This window comes from Dasypus novemcinctus, chromosome 1 (genome assembly GCF_030445035.2).
Source record: "Dasypus novemcinctus isolate mDasNov1 chromosome 1, mDasNov1.1.hap2, whole genome shotgun sequence".
NCBI classification, from domain to species: domain Eukaryota; kingdom Metazoa; phylum Chordata; class Mammalia; order Cingulata; family Dasypodidae; genus Dasypus; species Dasypus novemcinctus.
The window spans coordinates 152,002,639-152,023,522 of record NC_080673.1 but is presented as its reverse complement, the minus strand read 5'-3'; the positions used below and the strand labels follow the sequence as shown (position 1 = coordinate 152,023,522).

Here is a 20,884-nt window from a genome sequence, read left to right as displayed (position 1 = left end):
GTAACCTGTGGATACCATCAGGCATACCAGTATATGCATTGTTGGAGTCTCAGGAGGAGAAGAGAGAGGGAAAAGAGCAGAGATAATATTCAAAGAAATAGTGCTGAAAATTTCCCACATTTAACAAAAGGCATGAATTCACACATCCAAGATGCTCAACTAACTCCAAACAGTATAAATGCAAATAGACCATGCTGCGGCATTATTAAACTGTCAAATGCCAATGATAAGAGATTCTGAAAGCCACAAGAGAAAAGCAACATGTCACATGCAAAGAACCTCAATAAGATTATTCTTATTGGAAACCATGGAGGCATAAAAACAATAGGATGACATGTTTAAAGTGCTTAAAGCAAAAAATTGTCAACCAAGAATTCTATATCCAGCAAAACTGTCTTTCAGAAATGAGGGTGAGATTTAAGATATTCCCAAATATATAAAAGTCTAGAAAGTTTGTCACCATTAAACTGGCCTACAGGAGATTCTAAAGAGAATTCTGCAGATTGAAGGGAAAGAACAATAGACAATAATATATCAAAGCTACATGAAGGAAAAAAGATCTCTCATGAGGTTAATGACATGAGTAAATATAAATACTAGTACCGTTGTATTTTTGGTTTTTAACTCCACCTTTTACTTCAGAATCTAAAAGGCAAATGCAGAAAACCTAATGGTAATCCTAGATTTGGACTCATAATGTAAAAACATGTAATTTGTGGTAAGAACTATATAAAGGTGGGGGACACACAGAGGTAGAGGAACACAGTTTCTGTATACTATTGAAATTAAGTTGTCATCAAAGCAAACGAGAATATAATAGATCAAGATGTTAAATTTAAGCCCCATGGTAGCTACAAAGAAAATATCAGAATGTGCAAACTCATAGAGACAGAAATTAGAGTATAGGTTGCCAAGGGCAGGGCAGTTAGGGAAGGTAGAGGGGGAATCGGGAATTAATGCATAATTGGTATAGGGTTTCTGTTTGGGGAGATGGGAAGGTTTTGGTAATAGAAAGTGGGAAGGGCACCACAATATTGTAAATGTGATTTATCCATTGAATGGTATGCTTGGGAATGGTTGAGATGGGAAAGTTTATATTATGTATATGTTCCCACAATTAAAAAAAAAGAAAGAGTGAGCAACTAAAGAGACAGTGACAATTTAATGCAACACATGTTCCTGGATGGGATCTAGCAAGGGAAGAGAAAAGGCTCAAAGGGACATTTGAAAAATTGGAATATAGACTGTAAGCTTTATATCAATGTTAAGTTTCTTGAACTAGATAATGCTTTTAAGGTAACTGTACTTTAGGTGGTAAGATAAATGAATATCCTTGTTCTTAGGAAATGTACATGGCAGTATTAAGTGTTCAAGGAGCATGGTTTACACAACCTACACTCAAGTATCTATTTATTATATTATAGTTATTTTGGAAGCATTTTCTCTAAAATTAAATCCTTTTTAACACAAATACCATTCAGTCTATCTTAATAGTAATGGTTTGATGGTAATGATGTTCTTAATGTTACAAGTGAATTTTTCAGATGATGGTGATGTTCAAATGCTGTTTGCAAAAGAAAACTTTGAATAATAATGTGAAAGAGCTTTGTAAACTGTAAAATTCTCTACAAATGTTAATAATTAAAGTTATTCTTCCATTTTCAGGAGGTTTTTAATGATTAAAGAGGTTTCCTGGCACTAAAGTAAATAATAGAACTTGAGTAATAATCTGAGTAAACAGTTGTAGAAGAACATAAAGCATTTTGAGTCTTGAATTAATGAGGAAGACTATTTTTGGATAATGAAAGGTACTTCATATTGATATTGATGAAGAGCATATTTGGAAACCATTTATAAGCCATAACAAGTCTGTCAAATGTTCTTTCCCTTTATTCAATATAATTAATTAAGACACAATTTGGAGATAAAATTACATCAATAACTATAATATCTATGCATGCCTTATATTTACAGTATGGCAATTAAACTTTTCTGTAGTGTCAAAGTATTGAGCTTTAGCACCTGTAATTAGAGTTTAAATAGTAGTCCATGGTTTTATATAATATTATGTGTTTTATTTAATATTATTAATTTTGTTCAAGTTTATTTTTAGCCTTTTCTTCATGGAAAAGATGTGGTCTCCCAAGCATTCCAAAAATGCAGAATTGTTCCTTTTTTTTTTTTTTAAACACTGAAGCTCTTAGTATGCAGTTACTCTGTTAAAAGACATGAATATTTTAAATTCAGTTAGCTGTACAGAAAGCAGGACCACACTCCCTTATCTAAAACTCTTGGAGTCAGCTGTGGTTTTAGACTTTTTCAGATTTTATGAAAGTAATACTTTGAATATACAGTATATTATATAACACCCCCAGCAGGATCTGGGGCAGGACCCCATAATCAAACACACTAATATTTCTGCAGCAAAAAATATGATGAGTTACTGCCAACACTATTAACAGCCTCATTTCACTTCACGTTAGATTTTGCCTCTATGTTCTGATTCTTGTTATATTGAATTAGTACCGTTTTTTGAGTACTTTTCTGCCATCTCTGGTACAATTTCCTAAGTTAAATGAAGCAGATATCAATAAGGTGAATTTTAAAATATATATTGGTTGCTCACCCAGTTTTACAGGTAATTTCTGTATATTTGATCCTATTTTTCTTTTTATTTCCACTTTAAATTGATGCTATAATCTCACAAGAAGAAAATTCCCCAGGAGAGTAACTTGAAAACTTTAATAAAGAAAGGTCTCAGATAATGATGGAGATTTTAGTACTGGGTGTATTTTACTCTTTATTACTCTAAAGTAACTTCTTAATTACTAGGGAGCTCTTTATTCCCATAGGCCAGGAATTATTCTTTCTGTATACTCTGTATTTAAAAGAATTTTTTTAAAACTCCATAACCATCAAGTTCTTATTTTGTGTATATAGTAAAGAATATAATTAGGTAGATGATGAAATCCCTTTTAAAGTAAAATAATTTAAATTCTTCACATTGGTGATGTTTAGAAGTTATTCTTTTTTGAGTAATACAATATACATTTATAATTGCCTTTAGGTAACTTTACCAGGAAATGAGTTAAACAACCCCCCAAATCATGTTGTTTAATTCAGTTTTCACAAAATGCTAAAAATAATAATAATAATAATAACTCCTGACTATCTAGGCAAATCAGATTGATTCAGAATGACTTCAAATAAATCTGGCTTGTTTTGCCCTTTCCTAGTTCTTAGAAAATTGTTTTTTGGGGGAATCTACTCTTAATCTTTCAGCTCCTGTCTCTTAGACACTGACTTGGACTTCTATAATATGCTGATCTCATAGCAGAGGAGAGCTAGATAATCTTGAGAATAGAGGGCTGGAAATATTTTTTCTTTTTCTTTTTAGTACCAATAACTTGTAGGCAATTGCAGTTTTTTTTTTTAGTCTGGTTAAAATGATTTTGTTTGGCATGTTTTTAAAACAGAAGTGGGACTCAGATGACCAAAGTTCCAGTTCTAGCTTTCTTCCAGGGCACACTGAGCAAATTACTCAGCCTATTGAGCCTGTTTCTTCTTTAAGAACAGGGGTTCTTAACCAGGGGTCCGTGGAAAGATTTTAGGGGGTCTGTGAGCCTGAACTGAATTTTAAAAATCAAATTATTATCTTTATTTTCTCTGATCTCCAACTGAAATCTAGCATTTCCTTCACTTATGAATGTCCATAATAAATAAATTACAGTAGTATTCATTTTATCTGACTGGCAAAGGGATCAAAATGGAACAAAAAAGGTTAAAAACCCCTGTTTTAGAAGATAAGGTAATTGGATCAGATGATCTACCAGGTCTATATTTTCCAAGGCAAAAGTTAGGATGCATCATCTGTCTAAGGCTGTTCATTAACTATTTATTTTTATAAAAGTCTTTTCAAGGTATAAAGACAAACTCATGTATAGTTATTAACAAATCACTTTAACAGAAAAACTTTAATTGCATTATTAGGAATTTTCTGGAAAGTCTAGGATATAGTTCTCTATGGTCCTTCCTAGATCTAAAATTCTATATACTAAATATTTTTATCTGTTGTTTTAAATCTGTATACTCTAAACTATTTTCATAAATATAGAAATTCTGTTTTGAATTACTTTTCTATGGTGTTTCTTAATATAGTCTGTGTCATAAAGTTGTTTTGCTTAGTAAATTGTAAAACAATATGGTATGCGAGACAAGCTTAACTAAAACATTGATTCTCATTTTGAAGATACAATGAGTAGTTGGTTTATCAGAGTGCCATTCTTGCCTGATTATGGTTATTTTATAGTGATGGGTTTACTTGATAGACAAAAGATAAAGAAGACAAGTAAGTACTTGGTTTTTATTTTTCTATGTTCTGTTGATTTTGCTTTGCTGCATTTGGTCATTGCTTTGACTTTTCAGTTGTAGCAGTGTTTTTTTATACTGTCCGTGGTATTTATTTACTTATTTACTTGTTTTAGGGTCACGATCAGAGTTCAACTCTTGCTCAACACTCAGTTGAACTGACTTTACCCAATCATCATCCATTTCATAGAGATTTGCTTCGATATGCCAAGCTGATGGAATGGCTAAAGAGTACAGATTATGGCAAATATGAGGGACTCACAAAGGTATGGATATGGCATCATTTACTCATTGAATCTAGAGCATAAATCTTTTAGAATCAAGAGGTCATGTATTTATTTCCCCAAATAACCTTTTAAATACTGTAGTACACTATTTGCAATGGTAGAAAATTTAATTTCGAAGTGCTCAGTAACAAGTGATAGCATTTATTTTATGTACTTGGATAAAGTAGAGCTAAATTTCAAAATTCAATATAAAATAATATTAGGCCATGCTCTAGCCTGACACATCATTGAATTTAGTTAAATGCTATAATGATTTCTTGAGTTTCTTTATATGCAATATAGAAACTGTAGGGAGTATGAAGATGTGTAAGATTTTCCCTCTAAGAATTTATCAATTAGTCTGATAAACAAGTACTAAATACTTCTTTATTAAGCAAACATGTCACTATTCCAAGCATGTGGGCCTAACTAACAAGACTCTCTCCTTAAAGAGCTTTTAAGTCTAGCTGGGAAGAACAATCATACTGAAAATAATCAGCAAAAAATTAAGCGCCAAACTAGAAATGAGTTGAAATATATGACAGTTTAGAGAAAGAAGAAACCATTATCCTGAAGGCTTGGAGAAAATATATGACTTGAATTGGATTTTAAATAATTGTGGAAATAGAGGAGCTATAGATAAAAGGGAGGGCATTGCCGGAGTAGGGAGCAAGACATGTGGACAAAGGCAAGAAAAAATATGTCCTTTTCCAAGGATAATGAGGAAAGCCTTACTGAAGCAGAAATTTCATATTCTGGAGCAGTGAATAATTATGTTGAAAAAGATGAGAATTCATCAAGCAGGGGGGATTAGACAAGATGGGAGAAGTTAATTAGGAACTTCATGTAATAATTCAGATGATATGAGGTCTTGAACAACCAGGAAGATCGTGGTAGGACTGGAAAGTGAAGAGAAACAAAAAGAGAGACTCCAAAGTCATATGGCACAAAATGATGCCAAACTTGCTAGACTTGGAAACTAAAAGAATAGTGGTATATTCCACTGACTGCAATTCAGTAATTGGGGAAGATAAGAAGATTCTTAGTGCTATAAAGAAAAGAAAGCGAAAAAGGGGAAACAATGCCAGGACTAGGGAAGGTTTTTCAAATAGCATAGTCAGAGAAGGTGGCAGGAGAAGGTGATACATAAGCCCAGATTTAAAAGATAAGTGGAATAATTAAAAAAGAAAAGATCAATGGGAATGAACACTGTGGTTTTTTGGGGGAAAGCATTCCAGGCACAGTGTCTGTGCCCCTAAGTTGAGGGTGATCCTGGTGTGCTTGAGGGGCATTTAATGAGCCAGAGGCAGAGCCTTAGGACAGGTGGGATAGGTAAGGGTAGAGGTAGAGCAGGGCAGTTTGGGAAGGGACTGGAATTACCAGTGTAAGTGTCTGACTTTTACTGTGAGTGAGATGGGGGGGGGGGTGCTGGGGGGAGGGTATTTGAGAGCTTTGAGCAATATGGTGACATGATCTGACTTGGATTTAACAGATGACCATGACAGTTAGAAACCATAACATATGGCACTTTTCTGGTATGCCTTCTGTGGCCTTTAATATAGGAATTAGCAAGTCACTTGTTTTAAAAGATGAAGCCAAGAATTGCTATCTGTCTAACTCAAATATATAAAATATATAAATAGTTAATGATATTCTGGATATTCCTGGCTGAAAGAGCAGTTTAATTCTGAAATACACTGAAGAAACAGATGAAATCTTTTTTTTGTAAGTTTTATGAATTTAGAGTTTAGAAATAGAAAAATCCAAGTAATGCGTAAGCCATTTTAATTTTAGTAATTTTTAATAATAATTTACGTAGGTAATGTGATCCTAAAAGATCTTGAATTTGAAAAAGTTTCATGTTTTTTTTTTTCCAGTAGAGTGGAGATCCTGAAATGGTTCATGTAAAGGATCTTTCCCCTCCCAAACCTCTTAATGTGCTCGTGCCCAAAAATTTCTAACTGGGAATTAGGTAACAAAATCATCCTTTTTTTCACTTGTAGAAATTATTGCTAGTTTTGCTAGTATTTTCCCAGTTTTATTTAGAGGAGCTCTCTTTTCAAAGCGTTTTTAAAATGAAGATTATCTTCTCTTAGGGAATTAATGTCTGTACATGAACCCATTTTATCTCTATACTTAATGAAATAATTATTACAACTCCTTTTGAGCATCTTAGGTTCATGCTTCAGGAGAATAAAGTAAGGTTAAATAGAAATTTACGAGAAGGCTGATGATAAGGAAAAGGCAAATCATGCATTTCCAACAATATGTTCAGATCAACCTATTTGGTAGTAGGATATTCTTAAATATCAATCTTCCTGGATTTTTCCTTCCAAGTGTCTTTGGCCATTTAAAGCAAAATCTGGTTCCTTCTACTTCCAAAATAAAATGATAAGAAAAGGGGATATAAACCCTGACAAAATGAATAATATGTCATAATTATAATAAAAATACTTTTCAAAAAGGATGTTCTTCTCCTGAGGTGTTCACTTATATCTTATCTGGCTAGCTATTTTAGGTAAGATTATTTTTGTTTCTCAGAATTAGTCTTTTAAGTGTTATTCAACTCTCTTGTTGTGTTGTGTTGTGTTGTGTTGTGTTTTCATTCAACAGAATTCTGATTTGGAGATATCTTAAGGGAAAATATTTATATTACTGGAATTCTTTGCCTTTTGAAGTTTTAGGAGGATTAACATTTTGAATAATTAAACATAAATTATATCTCCTTAAGAGTTTTGTGCCAACAAGTGCTTTGTCCCCTAGTGAATATTCAAATAAGTAATCAATAAGCTTTTTGCCTAAATCTCAGTATCATTGCCATATCTTTATTTATAATGCAGTATTCATGAATGTAATTTCAAGTGAAGAAACAAGATTGTAGCCAACCTAGATGATTCATGGAATCATTCTGTGCTCAGAGTATTTTTGATTGACAATATTAATGAGCTTTCCTATGAAATTGGCTAATTTCCCAGGAATGTGTTACTTCATCCTGTAGTTCGAGCTTTTGACAGATGGTGTTTTGCCTCCAAATCTAACCTTGGCTGCTAAAGTGTTATCAAAAATGGGATTATTTTTCTTAAAAGAATAAAAAAAGAATGAAAGAAGAAAAGAAAGAGGGAAACAAACCAGTGTTTCTTTAGTAAAAAATAATAATTAAATCCAGATAGCTATTTTGCAGTTTGGTTGGTTGTACACAGCTCACACTTCTTGGCAGGAAAGGGAAAATCCCTCCTCTACCTTTCCAGATTCTTTAGGTATAAGAATCACTAGCCATCACCCCATTTGTTCTTATGGCTGAATCTAATCAAAGTCCTGATTTTGATGTGCATAATTAGGGACTGTAGAAAATAAGGGTGCTTTGGTCCCATAGTTTAACTACCCAGATTGTCTCCTCTCAAGCTTGATGACCCCTGACTGTGGCTCTGGATTATGCACGTAGGGCAATTAATAATAGAGTTGATCCATTTGTACTTGGATAGGATATTAGTCAGCCAAAGAGGTGCTGATGCAGAGTGCCAGAAACCTATTGACTTTTATAAAGGGTATTTATTTGGGGTGAAAGCTTACGGTTACAAGGCCCTAATGAGTCCAGCTCAAGGTACCATAAGAGGTATTTTCTCACCAAAGTCTGTTGCCATGTGTTGAAGCAAGATGGTTGCCTATCTCTGCAAGGGTTCAGCCTTCCTCCTTCTCTTAAGACTTCCTGAGCCCAGCTTCTTCCAATCTCAGCTGTTGGCTGGAGATCCTGTTTCTTTTAGGCCTTCTCAGCTGCTCAAGGCTTCGGTCTCTTCAGCTGCAAACTATTAGGTGAATCACTCAGCTCTCTCTGGGGCCCCAGGATCAAAACAAAGTTCTCTCTCTTCTTCCATGTTATCTTCTTTTGTGTGTCTTCATGAGTGAGTGTCCATTTATGTAGCTCACCAAGGGGGTAGAGACTCAACCCTGAGTTATACCTTACTGTCATGGTCGAATCAAAGCCCTAATCTTAATAGAATTTAATCAAAGACATCTCACCTGAATCTAATACAATCAAAAGGAATCACACCCAGAGGAACAGACCCATTTACAACATAACCTCTCTTTTTTGGAATTCATAAATAACCTCCAACTGCCACAGGTAGGAAATGAATCTTCCTCTCTTAATAACCTCTGGATATTAACAGTGAGTCCTGAAGATTCCTGAGACGTCTTCTCTCAGCCTAAGGTTCACTTGACAAAGAGTAAAACATGGAGTTTTCTGTAAGAATCCATAATCAGCTTAAAATAAAGTTGAAAGACTGCCTGAGGTAACAGAATGCTTATAATCATGAGTTAAATTTTATGTTTAGTGTTGTATACAGCAGCTAAAAGGAATACATACTCAAAGTGAGAGTCATCTTTCAGTATTTGGTCAGTGAAGGAACAGATACCATCACACCTGTCTATAGTCTTTCCCAACATGGAGTTCTATTAAGTACCTGGAAAAAAGGATTTTCAGTCATTTGAGCACCTTAAAAAAGTGAGATAGCCCAATGAAATAGCAATTACTTTGAGAGTATATTTTAATTTATATTTGTTTTTAAAGTTAGGCAGAAGTCACGGGGAAGAATTGCCCATTCAATTAACTTTTCTAGCAGAGATTATGTGGGAAGTATATATGGCCTAATTATTGAGAAAGCTTGGATCTGTATTATGTTTGATCAAATACTATTTTATAATGATATGTCTGTAAAATATCTAACAAAATCAGTGGTGAAATATGAGTCAACATACAAATATGGACATAATGTATACCTTTTGAAAAGTGCATCTGATTTTTAAATCAAGGTAAACCTGTTCTAAAAGTGAACATGTCAGTTTGAAATAATAAAGAAAATTGAAGCTTGGAGTCTGTGATAAACGTAAAAGAATTACCAACTACAATTTTTCTGCTATGGATTTATTTAAATTTAGTCAGCCTCTGTCAATGGCATTTAACTAGGACTTGGAAAAATGTGTAGTCTTCCACTGTTGAGGAATCCCTCCTGGTATAAAATATTTATACATGATGATAAGAAGATGACAAATAAATGCATTTTATGCTAAATGATAGATGCTTTCCTTTAAGCTAGAATAAATCAAATCTGTTTTAAGAAAATTAATTAATTATGAAAACTGTAGGATACACTCATTAAATTCTTACTGAAATAACCTATTTGAGTGTAATACCCCAAGATGACAGTGTTTCAGTGAAACTAAATGTACTCCTTCATTGTCATTGCCAGTGTTTGATCATTTTTTAAGCAACATAGCAGTATGGACAAAGAAACTTAAAAATTCCCATATTCATTGGTCCTGTATTTCCACTCATAGGAAATCATTCCATGGAAACAGTTTACAAAAAGCTTATTGCAGCATTGAAACTACTGAAGTGTCATGTGCTAGGTGATTAGTTTATTAAATTGGGATACATCAACAAAATGGAATACTATGTGGTCATTTAAAAAAATCATGAAAACCTAAAAATCATGGACTATGTATGTGAAAATAGCTCTGACTCAAATAGTCTATACAATATGATTGCAGCTATAATTAAAATATGTGAAAGATAATATGTAAACTTGAAAATAGAAGTCTGTTTTTATTATTTCATATTTTTTTTGTAAATTGTTAATGTTATAATGTCTATTCAATTTTTTTAAAAGACCAAAAAATAGCCTCCTTTTTTATCCTGTGAAATTCATCCAAGTTTTAGCTTCCAAAATTTAAAACAAGCATGAAGGATTAGAGAGGGTTGAAAATGGAAATTATTGTTTGTTTTATTAATAAGAAGTACATGTTACTTTTATTTAAAGAATTACATGGATTATTTATCACGACTGTATGAAAGAGAAATCAAAGATTTTTTTGAAGTTGCAAAGATCAAGATGACAGGCACAACAAAAGAAAGCAAGAAGTTTGGTAAGCCTAGACACCTCAGTTCGTTGTCTTCTTTTCATATTAAAACTGGTTTTATTCATAATAAATAATTCTAAGACTTTTTAGGCAAAGCGGTATAAGATACAGTAGGGGAAAAAAGATACAGTAGAATTCATGAAAGAGTAGGTTTAACTAAATTGGTTTGATTTATAGGTATTTCACAGAACAAATATTAGGTATTTGGTATTAGGTGTTTTTTACTGATTAAAATTCTGCAGTGTGTGAATCTGACAGTTATTCAATTGTGTATTCACACTAAAATAAAGTACAGTCTGGTAGAGAAAGTATTAGGCTAAGAACTAGATGTTGAGAGTTCAGTTTCTAACTCCCTGAAAGACCTTTTATAACAGTTGGGGCAAGTCATTGATCTCTTAAGACATTGCTCTCTGCAGAGAAATGAGAAAACTTCCTGGCTTCTCCTTACTTCTTACTAGCCACTTGGAATCACAAAGAAGTTTTAAGTGTTTTCTACCCTGCCAAAGGGCTATAAATGCCGCCAGAATTTCTCCTGTAATTATACCTTATTTTTCCAAAGAGATATTTTAAGAACATATTTTGTTGTTGTTACTTGTTAAGTGTGTTAACTGAACCAAAACATTTTTAGGATAGCCAGTGAAAGTATCAAGTTGTGAGGGAGGTGATTTACCGAGGCCACATTCTGCTCTTGCATGCACCCATCCCTGGAGTTCCTTTTGGATGGAGTTCTGTGCCTATTCTAGTCAAAACCTGGCCTTAAATGGCTAAGATGTGTACTCCTCAGTGTGTCTGCATCTCTCCCCTTTAGAATAATGAGTTTAGCATTTGCTTGTTGAAAGGAGCCTTTGCCCTAAGTAACTGTAGGAAACAAGACTGAAAATTTGTAGCGTATCTTTCCATTGTTTTTTAGGAAAGAAAGGACTGTCTTTAGTGGGCAATTATTTTGTAATTCACTATTTTTTTAAAAATGAAGTACTAATATATTGATTATGCTAGTCCAGGCATTTAAAATGGTTTGAATCTGTATGTATATGTACATACATATATACATATATATATATATGTATGTATGTATATATGCTACACTTTGGTAAAGAACTAAGAAGAATCTTGGGACAATAGGCTTTTGGAAACAGAAATGCTAACTCATCCTAAAGGTTAATTGTTCTTAAACAGCAGTTTGTTCATATCCATGTTAATGTTTTCACTGTGGATATGTTATGCTTTTTTTTTTTTTTTTTGGTAAGTAGCATATTATTAATGCAGTTACATGTTTAATGTTTTCATTAAGTATATTTGTCACCACTTGTTAGTGAACCATTTTATTTTGGAAAAACTCTTATTCAGTGTAAAGAAACTGGAAAAGGGGAACTTTTCTAAAATTCATTAATCATAGTATCATAAGAGTTTATCAAACCCTAAGATTCATGTAAGATAATTGACATAATAAAAATATAATTTAATTATAGTATCATTGCATTAACCTGTCAGAGACCTATTTTTTTTTCTTTTCTTACCCCTTGAAAAGTTCTTAAATTATCTTGTTAAAAATATTTTAATTACCCTAATACAGATTTAGAAGGAACTTTTTATATTTTTAAAACAAGTGTTAAAGGGGAGTAGATGTGGCTCAAGCAGTTTGAGCATCTTCTTCTCGAGAAACATGGGAGGTCCCATGTGAGACCTCCCGTGTGTCCCATGTGTTCCTGGTACCTTCTAAGAAAAAAATAAAAACAAACAACAAGCAAAACAAACAAACCAACACAGGGAAGCCAGTATGGCTCAGTGTTTGAGTGGTGGCTTCCCACATACGAGGTCCGGGGTTGAATCCCGGCCCCTGGTACCTAAAAACAAACAAACAAAATGTTAAAATTACATTTCTCCTATGTAATAATAAGAATAATAAGATAAGGATTAAGAGAGTAATTTGTGACAATTGATAGCACCAGAAAATTAGTGTCAGTTATTTTGATGTCATCAGCTACAAGTGAAGAAAAACTAAATAATAAACACAATTCAGAGAATCAAACAGTTCAGCTCATGTTCGAAGATTTAACTTTGTTAGTATTTTAAGGATAAATTTCAATTTAAATATAAATGACTTGAGAAGTTTTGAATAAGGAAGAATGTTCCTTTTTTAAAGATATTTTTTCAGTGATTCAAATTAAATTTAAACGAACCTTTAACAGAAATTAAAATAGAAACCTGAAATTTCAAAGTGATAATTTTCAATGAATAAAAATTAAATAATTATAAATAAAATTAAAATGTGTTTTGTTTTTTATTTGCTGAGGGAATTCTGTGTCATAGATGCTGATGAGAATAGAAAATCAGTTTGAATGTATCTTATAAAAAGCAACTGCATAGTCAGTATAGTCATAGAGAGTCAGGGAAATACTCCTCTTCTGAACACTCTTAAGTCTTTAAAATATACTTAGTTCCTATAATTCAAAATAAGTAAAAGGCAGCTGGAAAGAATTATTTTTGTGTGACAAGGTTTTTATGTAGGTCATTGCCTTTTTTGATTAATGGGTCTGCTTTGAGAACTTCAGAGTTGGGGAATTTTTCCCCCAGGACTAATACTTTGCTTTTTCCCCTTTGTATTCTACAAATGCAGTTACTGAAATAGCAGGCAAAGGAAATTTAGTAATTATTTTTTAAATCACCAGTTTTTTTCTTTCTATAGCTAAAATAAAACATATATCATTTAGTTGATTTAAAATATATAATACATTTAAATAACTGCTGCCCACTTCCTATTTAATATTCCAAATCTTAAAAATGGTAGCCAGAATCATTTTTCCATTTTATGTATCTCCACTAAACTAAGACATTTTGTAGACTTCAAAAGGAATCTTGAAGACAAGACTGGAATTGGGGCTAGGTAGAAGATTCATTCAACAAATATTTATTAATTACCTGCTATGCAATAAGCACAGTTCCAAGTACTAGGCATACAGCAAAACACAAAAACCCTACCCTCGTGAAGCTTATATTCCAGCAGGGGTTTTTTAAAGTTATTTATAAGTTTACATGAGTATTATTGCTGATAAATGATAAACTTTTTATGAGGCACAAATTATAATTAATGGGTACTACTAATGACTATTTTTTTTATTGCTACTTTAAAAAAAATTACATGAAATATTAGGCTATGCTCTGGAATTGGACCACATAGCATAGTGATACCTTAAATCAGGAGGTACTGTTCAGGTTGGCTAGATGGTGGCTCCAGCATGACCTCTGTTTTCCACTCTAGCTAATGTTCAGCCTTATATTCCCTCAATCTTTGTGTAGCCAAGGCTGTTAAAATATACATGTCTCTGGTGTGACAAGTTAGTAGCTTACACTTTGGCTTTTGCCTTTAAGCATGGCTTTGTATTGAAGGGACAATGTCAGTTGACACATTGTTCTCAGTTTTTAAGATATTTTTAGGTTATAGTCTTTAATTTTTCATTTCTTTCTGTGATTTCTTTCCTTCCCTTTCACATTTTTTAGAATGTTCCACAAGACGATCTCTCAAATTGATCTAATAAGTATTACAGAGAGAGGTTTTAGAATAAAAGAAATGCCAAGTGATCCTAAAAACACTCAGATTCCTGTAGTAAACCTCTTCCTTCAGCTTTACCCTTCCATCACCCCATCTCCTGATAATTAGTGCTATGATATATACCTTTCATTCTAGGTATTCACAAAACCATTTACTAAGTAATTGAGCTTGATAGTTGGTTTTAATTTTTAAATGGTTTTAAAGTCCATATAATTTTTATCACATATATTATAAAATTATTTAGTACAATGGAGATTCATTTCAGGATCAGGGAATACAAGAGTTGCTGCATTTAATGTCTAAATCTACAGCTTTATTCTATTGAATTTCCACTGTATTAAATTATTTCCTTGAACTATATTTTCTCAAGAAATCAAAATTTCCAAATATAGCTACTTAAAATTTGTGTACTGCTTTCAAAAACCTAAAAAATAAAAAAAAATTATAAGTGTGGAGAGATTACAAATATAGACATTTTTACCTGATTATTTGAGTAAAAACAATACATTAAAAGACTAGTAAAGTTGTTTCTCTCTATAATTTTTCAAACAGTAGCTGACCAACTAAACATGTGTTTGCACCTCTCGTTACTTGATGGCTCATGGTTCTTTGCATGTGTCTTTTAAACTAGAGCTTAACTTCCTCTTGTGCATGGTTTGTGCAAAATGCAGTTTATTAACTTGTCTTTGTCTTTGATGCTTGCAACCTAATCCATCACAGCTACACTGCCTCGAAAAGAAAGTGCTGTCAAACAGGAAACAGAGAGTGAGTATGCTGAGTGCATTAGTAGGTATTCTCAATACATGTTTCTCTAATGTCTAGAAATTAGTTGTCTTGGGAAAAAAAGTTAATACCAAAAAATTGATTACTCTGAGTTGCCAGGTATTTGTTGAAAGAAAACCAGTATGATGGTAGTGGTATGGCTACATCCAAGAAATATATTATTTAATTAAAATTATATATTTCATGTTAGAACTTTGTGTTAGAAATTTATGAAAAAGCTTAACCATTATGTTTCTTTTTTCAGGCTGTGTTTATAAAGTCTTCAAAAATTCTTGTAGATGTGGTCAGATTTTGAATAATGAAGCCAAAGTTTGTCTTTAATTCTCCTATTATGTCCTCATTTCTTCCTTCTGACCATCAGCAAGTGGTCAGCAAATACTTCTCAGAAAACTATTCAAGAATTAAAAATACATATTTTATTTATCGTTGTATTTAATTTTGAACAAAAACATCACATTTTCTTATAAAAATTGAATTCCTGGATATATATAGGATATTGTCTAGCTGTATTGTTTCTATTTTTCCTCTTGGCTATGATGGATACCTAAAATTATACCTAAATACAGATATCCCATATTGATATGGTTAGTGATGCATTACATTTTAGTTGTATTTTAACTATACCAAATTTTCAGGGTATTTTTTTTCTCTTTGTTTAGTTTTTAGAGAACTGTAGTTGAACAGTTCACTTACTATAAAAGCAGAGCTGCTGGGTTTGGGAATGTATTCAGGTAAACGATATGTATTTGACTTTTTTTGTAAGGCAAGAATGAGTATTGGCAGTTTCATATGGTTCAACCTAATATATTGATTTAATGTGGCAGTTTTCTTTAGAAACTTAATAAAGTCGTGTTGGTTAGCAGGTACGCTAGAAGGTCTATTACCTTCATCCATATTCATGTCTTTTGAGTGGGAAAGAAACCTTGATCTACTTTACTCTAGAGATGTCATCAGGCATGGGATGAATGGGGGATAGACTGATCTTTAAGGTCCCTTTCAGTCCTATTCTATGGATCTGAGTAGTTTTTGCTTCCTTTTACAAGATGCCCAGGAATAGGACACAAAAGTTTATGAGGTAGATTTGTGCACTAATTAATATGCACTGTCCCATAATGTAGACTTGTACACTAATTAATGTGACATAAAGCCTTGGAAGACCAAGATAGTAGGAGGTAGCCCTGATTTATGCTATGGATCTTTTATTCATGAAGATCACAACTTTCAAAGTCTTATTATTTCTTAGGCCTTCATGGAAGTTCTGGGAAATTAACTGGATCTACATCTAGTCTAAACAAGCTCACTGTTCAGAGTTCAGGGAATCGCAGATCTCAGTCATCATCCTTGCTGGATATGGGAAACATGTCCACCTCTGATCTTGATGTCGCTGACAGAACCAAATTTGATAAGGTAAAACAACAAATTAATACTTCTTAAATATTAATATTGGTTTTCTTCTTAGTGTTTCTTATTGTTTTCAGTGTGTCCAAATAGTTGGGCTCTGTTGACTCTCTTAAACATTAACCATATCTTATTTTGTAGTTTTGATTTTGAAAAGGAATACTGGTCAAATGATATCTAATATGTTAGTTATCAATAGCATAACATAAAAGATTTATTAAAATTTGTTTTACATCTTAAAGTATTAACACTTTTCATATAAGTTTTGAGCAACTACAAAGTAAAGAAGAAACAGCTTTTGTGAAGCTAACTCCTCTTTGCACTGCATTAAATAAATTACAAAAGTTTATCTTTGTATTCTTTCCCAATTTGGAGTGAATAACTGAGTTTTTATTTTAGGTATGTTCTGTGTCCTGAATAATAGTGTATTTCCCTGTCTGCCATCCAAATCAATTTTGGAAGGGTTTTTGTCTTTAAAATTCTATTGAGATTATAGATATATCATCTGGCCCCTGTAGAAAAGTGAATTAAATGTAGAATCTTACATTAAGCATTTGGTGCACTTCTTTCATCATAGATCACTTTGGTTTCCTTTAGATCTTTGAACAGGTACTAAGTGAACTGGAGCCCCTATGTCTAGCAGAACAGGACTTCATAAGCAAATTTTTTAAACTGCAGCAACATCAAAGTATGCCTGGAACTATGGTATGGCTTACATTTATTTTGGCTGGTGTTTATGCTCTGTAATATAATTTAATTAATATATGGTTACAATTTCAATATCAGAAGAGAAAAGTAAAGAGATTATGACAAGGGTTTTTTAATTAATTTTTTCATACCACAAGATTTTAAAAACAATGATAGTTGGAATTTGGCGATCTAATTTAATATTCCAGAACCTTAATCTAAATATTTTCTTAATTAATGAGGGCCAAATGTCTGAATTTACTTTGCAGAAGAACATTATTTAAATAGGAATTTTAACATTTTAGTGTAGTTATCTAGAAAAAAATACAATAAATAAAAGATAGTGTTTGAATGTGTATACCATGGTCTAGCCAAAAAAAAAAAAGATGAGGACTTAAAGATCTGAATCTTTGAATGACTTTGTTACTAACTAGCTATGAGACCTAGGTCAATTATTTAGTCCCCAGTTTTTCTCACCTACAAGATGAACTTAATAATACCTGTTCAGCATGCCTCTCAGGTGGCATAAATGTAGGAGAACAAAAGGAGAAATTTTCTAAAATATTTTGAAAAACTTAAAAGCACAGTGCAAAAGAGTGATTTTCAAAATAAGGTCATCTAAAAAAAATTATGCCTCAGAGAAGAGGCATGTAAAAAGCAGTCAAAAAATGAATGAGAAAATAATTGGTATTGCAAATATTTGGGGTGGGTTTGTTAGAGGTGGTGGTAAATTAGCTTACTTGTTGGCTTCCGTAAGAATTTTTTGGTAACATTTTTTAAATGCTGAAGTTTTATTAGAACAATTGATGAGATTCCCTTCACTTTCTAATTATCTTCTGAAAGTTCTTACTAAAAAGTTGTTTTGTTTTTTGTTGACCTGCCCTCCCATGTCCTGCCAGAAGCCTCCTGACCCTTTGTAACCCCCTCTCCTCTCTTTCCCCTCTTGTGCACAACACAAGCAAAACTTCTCATGCCACAATAATTCTTAAATTAATCTAAGAACAAAGGATTTTGTCCTTAAGGGAAAAAGAAGCATTAACATTCTTAAACAACATAATTATATAGCTTTATTAGTAATACTACCTTTAAAAATCATTATTTTTTAATAATGTATTCTCTCCTAGGAATTTTAAGACTGAGCAGGCTTTTTTTTTTCATATTACATTAAAAAAATATGAGGTCCCCGTATACCCCCCACCCCCCTCACCCCACTCCTCCCCGTATAGCAACAATCTCCTCCATCATCATGAGACATTCATTGCATTTGGTGAATACATCTCTGAACACCGCTGCACCTCATGGTCAGTGGTCCACACCATAGCCCACACTCTCCCACGTTCCACCCTGTGGGCCATGAGAGGACATACAATGTCCGGTAACTGTCCCTGCAGCACCACCCAGGACAACTCCAAGTCCCGAAAACGCCTCCACATCTCATCTCTTCCTCCCACTCCCTACCCCCAGCAGCCACCATGGCCACTTTCTCCACACCAATGCCAATTTTCTTCGATTACTAATCACAATAGATCATGAATAGAATATCAGTAAGACCACTCTAACCCATAATCTATTCCTCCATCCTGTGGACTTTAGAATGGTTGTGTCCACTCCACATCTATATCAAGAGGGGGCTTAGATTGCAGATGGGTACTGGATGCAATTCTCCTGCTTTCAGTTGTAGGCACTCTTGGCTCCCTGGTGTGGTGGTTGACCTTCTTCACCTCCATGTTAGATGAGTGGGGTAAGTCCAATAAATCAGAGTGTAGGAGTTGCAAGTCTGTTGAGGCTCAGGGCCTGGCTATCACATGGTCAGTCCAGAGATTCAGGACCCCTGGGTATACACTAAACCCCAGCACCAACTGCAGTTCCAGTAAAAGTAAAAGGAGAGACTTGTGGACAAAGATCATATCTAAGTCCAGCTGAGCAGGCTTTTACTATATAAACTAGTCATATTCTTGGTCTTTTATTATGTAAAGTACCTGAATAATTTTTACAGACTGAAGCAGAAGACCTGGATGGAGGAACATTATCACGACAACATAATTCTGGCACACCACTACCTGTTTCATCTGAGTATGTGTACAAATATCTAAAGTTTATTTTGGGAAAGTAAAACCTTAAGTCAAACATAGAGAAGTGCTGCTGGTTGAACGGTCAGAGCCCCAACATGTACATCTGTATTGTAGTCTTATAGATCATTTTATTGGATTATATAAAATTGGTCCTATTATATGGCTCTTCAGTAATCAGAAAAAATGTGATCAATTCTGATATTTACTGCATAGAAGTAGTCTTTGAATTGCAGTGTGTTCTCAGAAATCAAAAAGCACATTTCAGGATGCAGTTTTACTAATGACATAAAATTATTCTGACTGATAAAGCTTAACTTCAATAAAATATTTTATATTGAACACTGTTGTAGAATACTTAGTTCATCATATCTAGAAAATTTTAGTTTGAAATAAAAAATTTTCATTATTTTATGTATACCCAGTAGATTAAAGTTAAAGGTGAGTTCACTTGAAGCTTCTAATAACTTTCTATATTTTGTGTGATTTCTGAACAGGAAAGATATGATCCGCCAAATGATGATTAAAATATTTCGCTGCATTGAGCCAGAACTGAACAACCTAATTGCATTAGGAGATAAAATTGATAGCTTTAATTCCCTGTACATGCTGGTCAAAATGAGTCATCATGTATGGACTGCACAAAATGTGGACCCTGCTTCCTTTCTAAGTACTACATTGGGAAATGTTCTGGTGACCGTCAAAAGGAACTTTGACAAGTGCATTGTAAGTTTTGTTTTTAATAATTTAGAATTTTAATCATTGTAAAATGTAAGTGAATGTCTTTCATTTAAATCAGGGGGTTTTCCAGGTTTCTATTGGGTGATCTGATGTTCATATCCCTCAAACCCTTATCACAGGGTATTGGCTGTAATATATCTGAACAGAGTTGGATCACACTGTGCCAGCTAGTTTTTATCTATACTTGGATTCTTGGCAAATTCTGGAGTAGATGGCCCAATGATAGCCACTGCTTAGAGATCTACTAGGTAATTAAGTTTTGGGATTTACTGACATGTCAGTTTCCTGATCAGTGACCACTGATTTGAGATAATTAAAACTATCATTTGGATTTATTGCTCTTCTTCTTCTTCTTCTAATGTATTCTAATAAGAAAATGAATAACTGGGTTATTTTAACTGATTGTTTCAATTTTTATTATTTTAATTTTTTAGTAACTTTAATAATTCTGCCTTATTTTAAGAATAAATTGTACAATAATTCCCAACAATTTTCTCCCTTCTAATAGCAAAAAAAATAATTAACAACTTTCTTATTGTTTGTTAGTTTTCAGCAAGCCTGTACATATGAATTGGGCTAGTCCAGGTCTTTAAAAAAGAGGTCCACTTTATTAATATACTTAGTATATAAAAGTGAATATGTATCTTTTGAATATTCCTACTTTAAGAATTGAAAAACCAATGAAATCACTAAAATTACAATGGTACCTCTAAGTTATATCCAGCTCTTTTATATCTGTAGTATAATGAGAGATAAAAATATTAATGACTATTATAATCCATATCATCTTTTATACTTTTATAAAATATCTATTGAGTTTTTGAAAGTATGATAGTAATATGTTCACTGTAGAAACTTAAATGTTACTGCACCAGGCTTGTTAATCCTTCTTCCTTACCAAATGATTTTACCTGCTATTTGAAATATTATAAAATTTGGCCATACAGAGTTTTATCCTTCCCCTGCCTCCCACTTACCCAGAGGTAGTGATAATCTTGGAAGGTGTGGCTGCAGACAGACAAAAGGAAAAGGAAGAGCTACCACAGGCTAAGATAATGAAGCCCATGTGACATAGGGGAACACTAAATCATGAGAAGACTATACAT

At 33.0% G+C, this 20,884-nt stretch overlaps 1 protein-coding gene across 8 annotated transcripts in view; it reads left to right on the top strand.

Annotated features, from left to right (window-relative positions):
* EXOC1 (exocyst complex component 1) overlaps positions 1 to 20,884 on the top strand; it is a 69,402-nt gene that overhangs the window by 32,932 nt on the left and 15,586 nt on the right. For 4 of the 8 annotated variants that reach the window (XM_058298186.1, XM_058298205.1, XM_058298178.1 and 1 more), the window contains 7 exons: positions 4,485 to 4,634; positions 10,451 to 10,556; positions 14,821 to 14,865; positions 16,127 to 16,290; positions 16,879 to 16,986; positions 18,965 to 19,041; positions 19,535 to 19,763. In XM_058298186.1, the coding sequence (XP_058154169.1) occupies positions 4,485 to 4,634; positions 10,451 to 10,556; positions 14,821 to 14,865; positions 16,127 to 16,290; positions 16,879 to 16,986; positions 18,965 to 19,041; positions 19,535 to 19,763 (879 nt within the window). The remainder of the gene's footprint in view (positions 1 to 4,484; positions 4,635 to 10,450; positions 10,557 to 14,820; positions 14,866 to 16,126; positions 16,291 to 16,878; positions 16,987 to 18,964; positions 19,042 to 19,534; positions 19,764 to 20,884) is intronic. The other 4 variants (XM_058298216.1, XM_058298226.1, XM_058298194.1 and 1 more) reach the window with 1 other exon arrangement.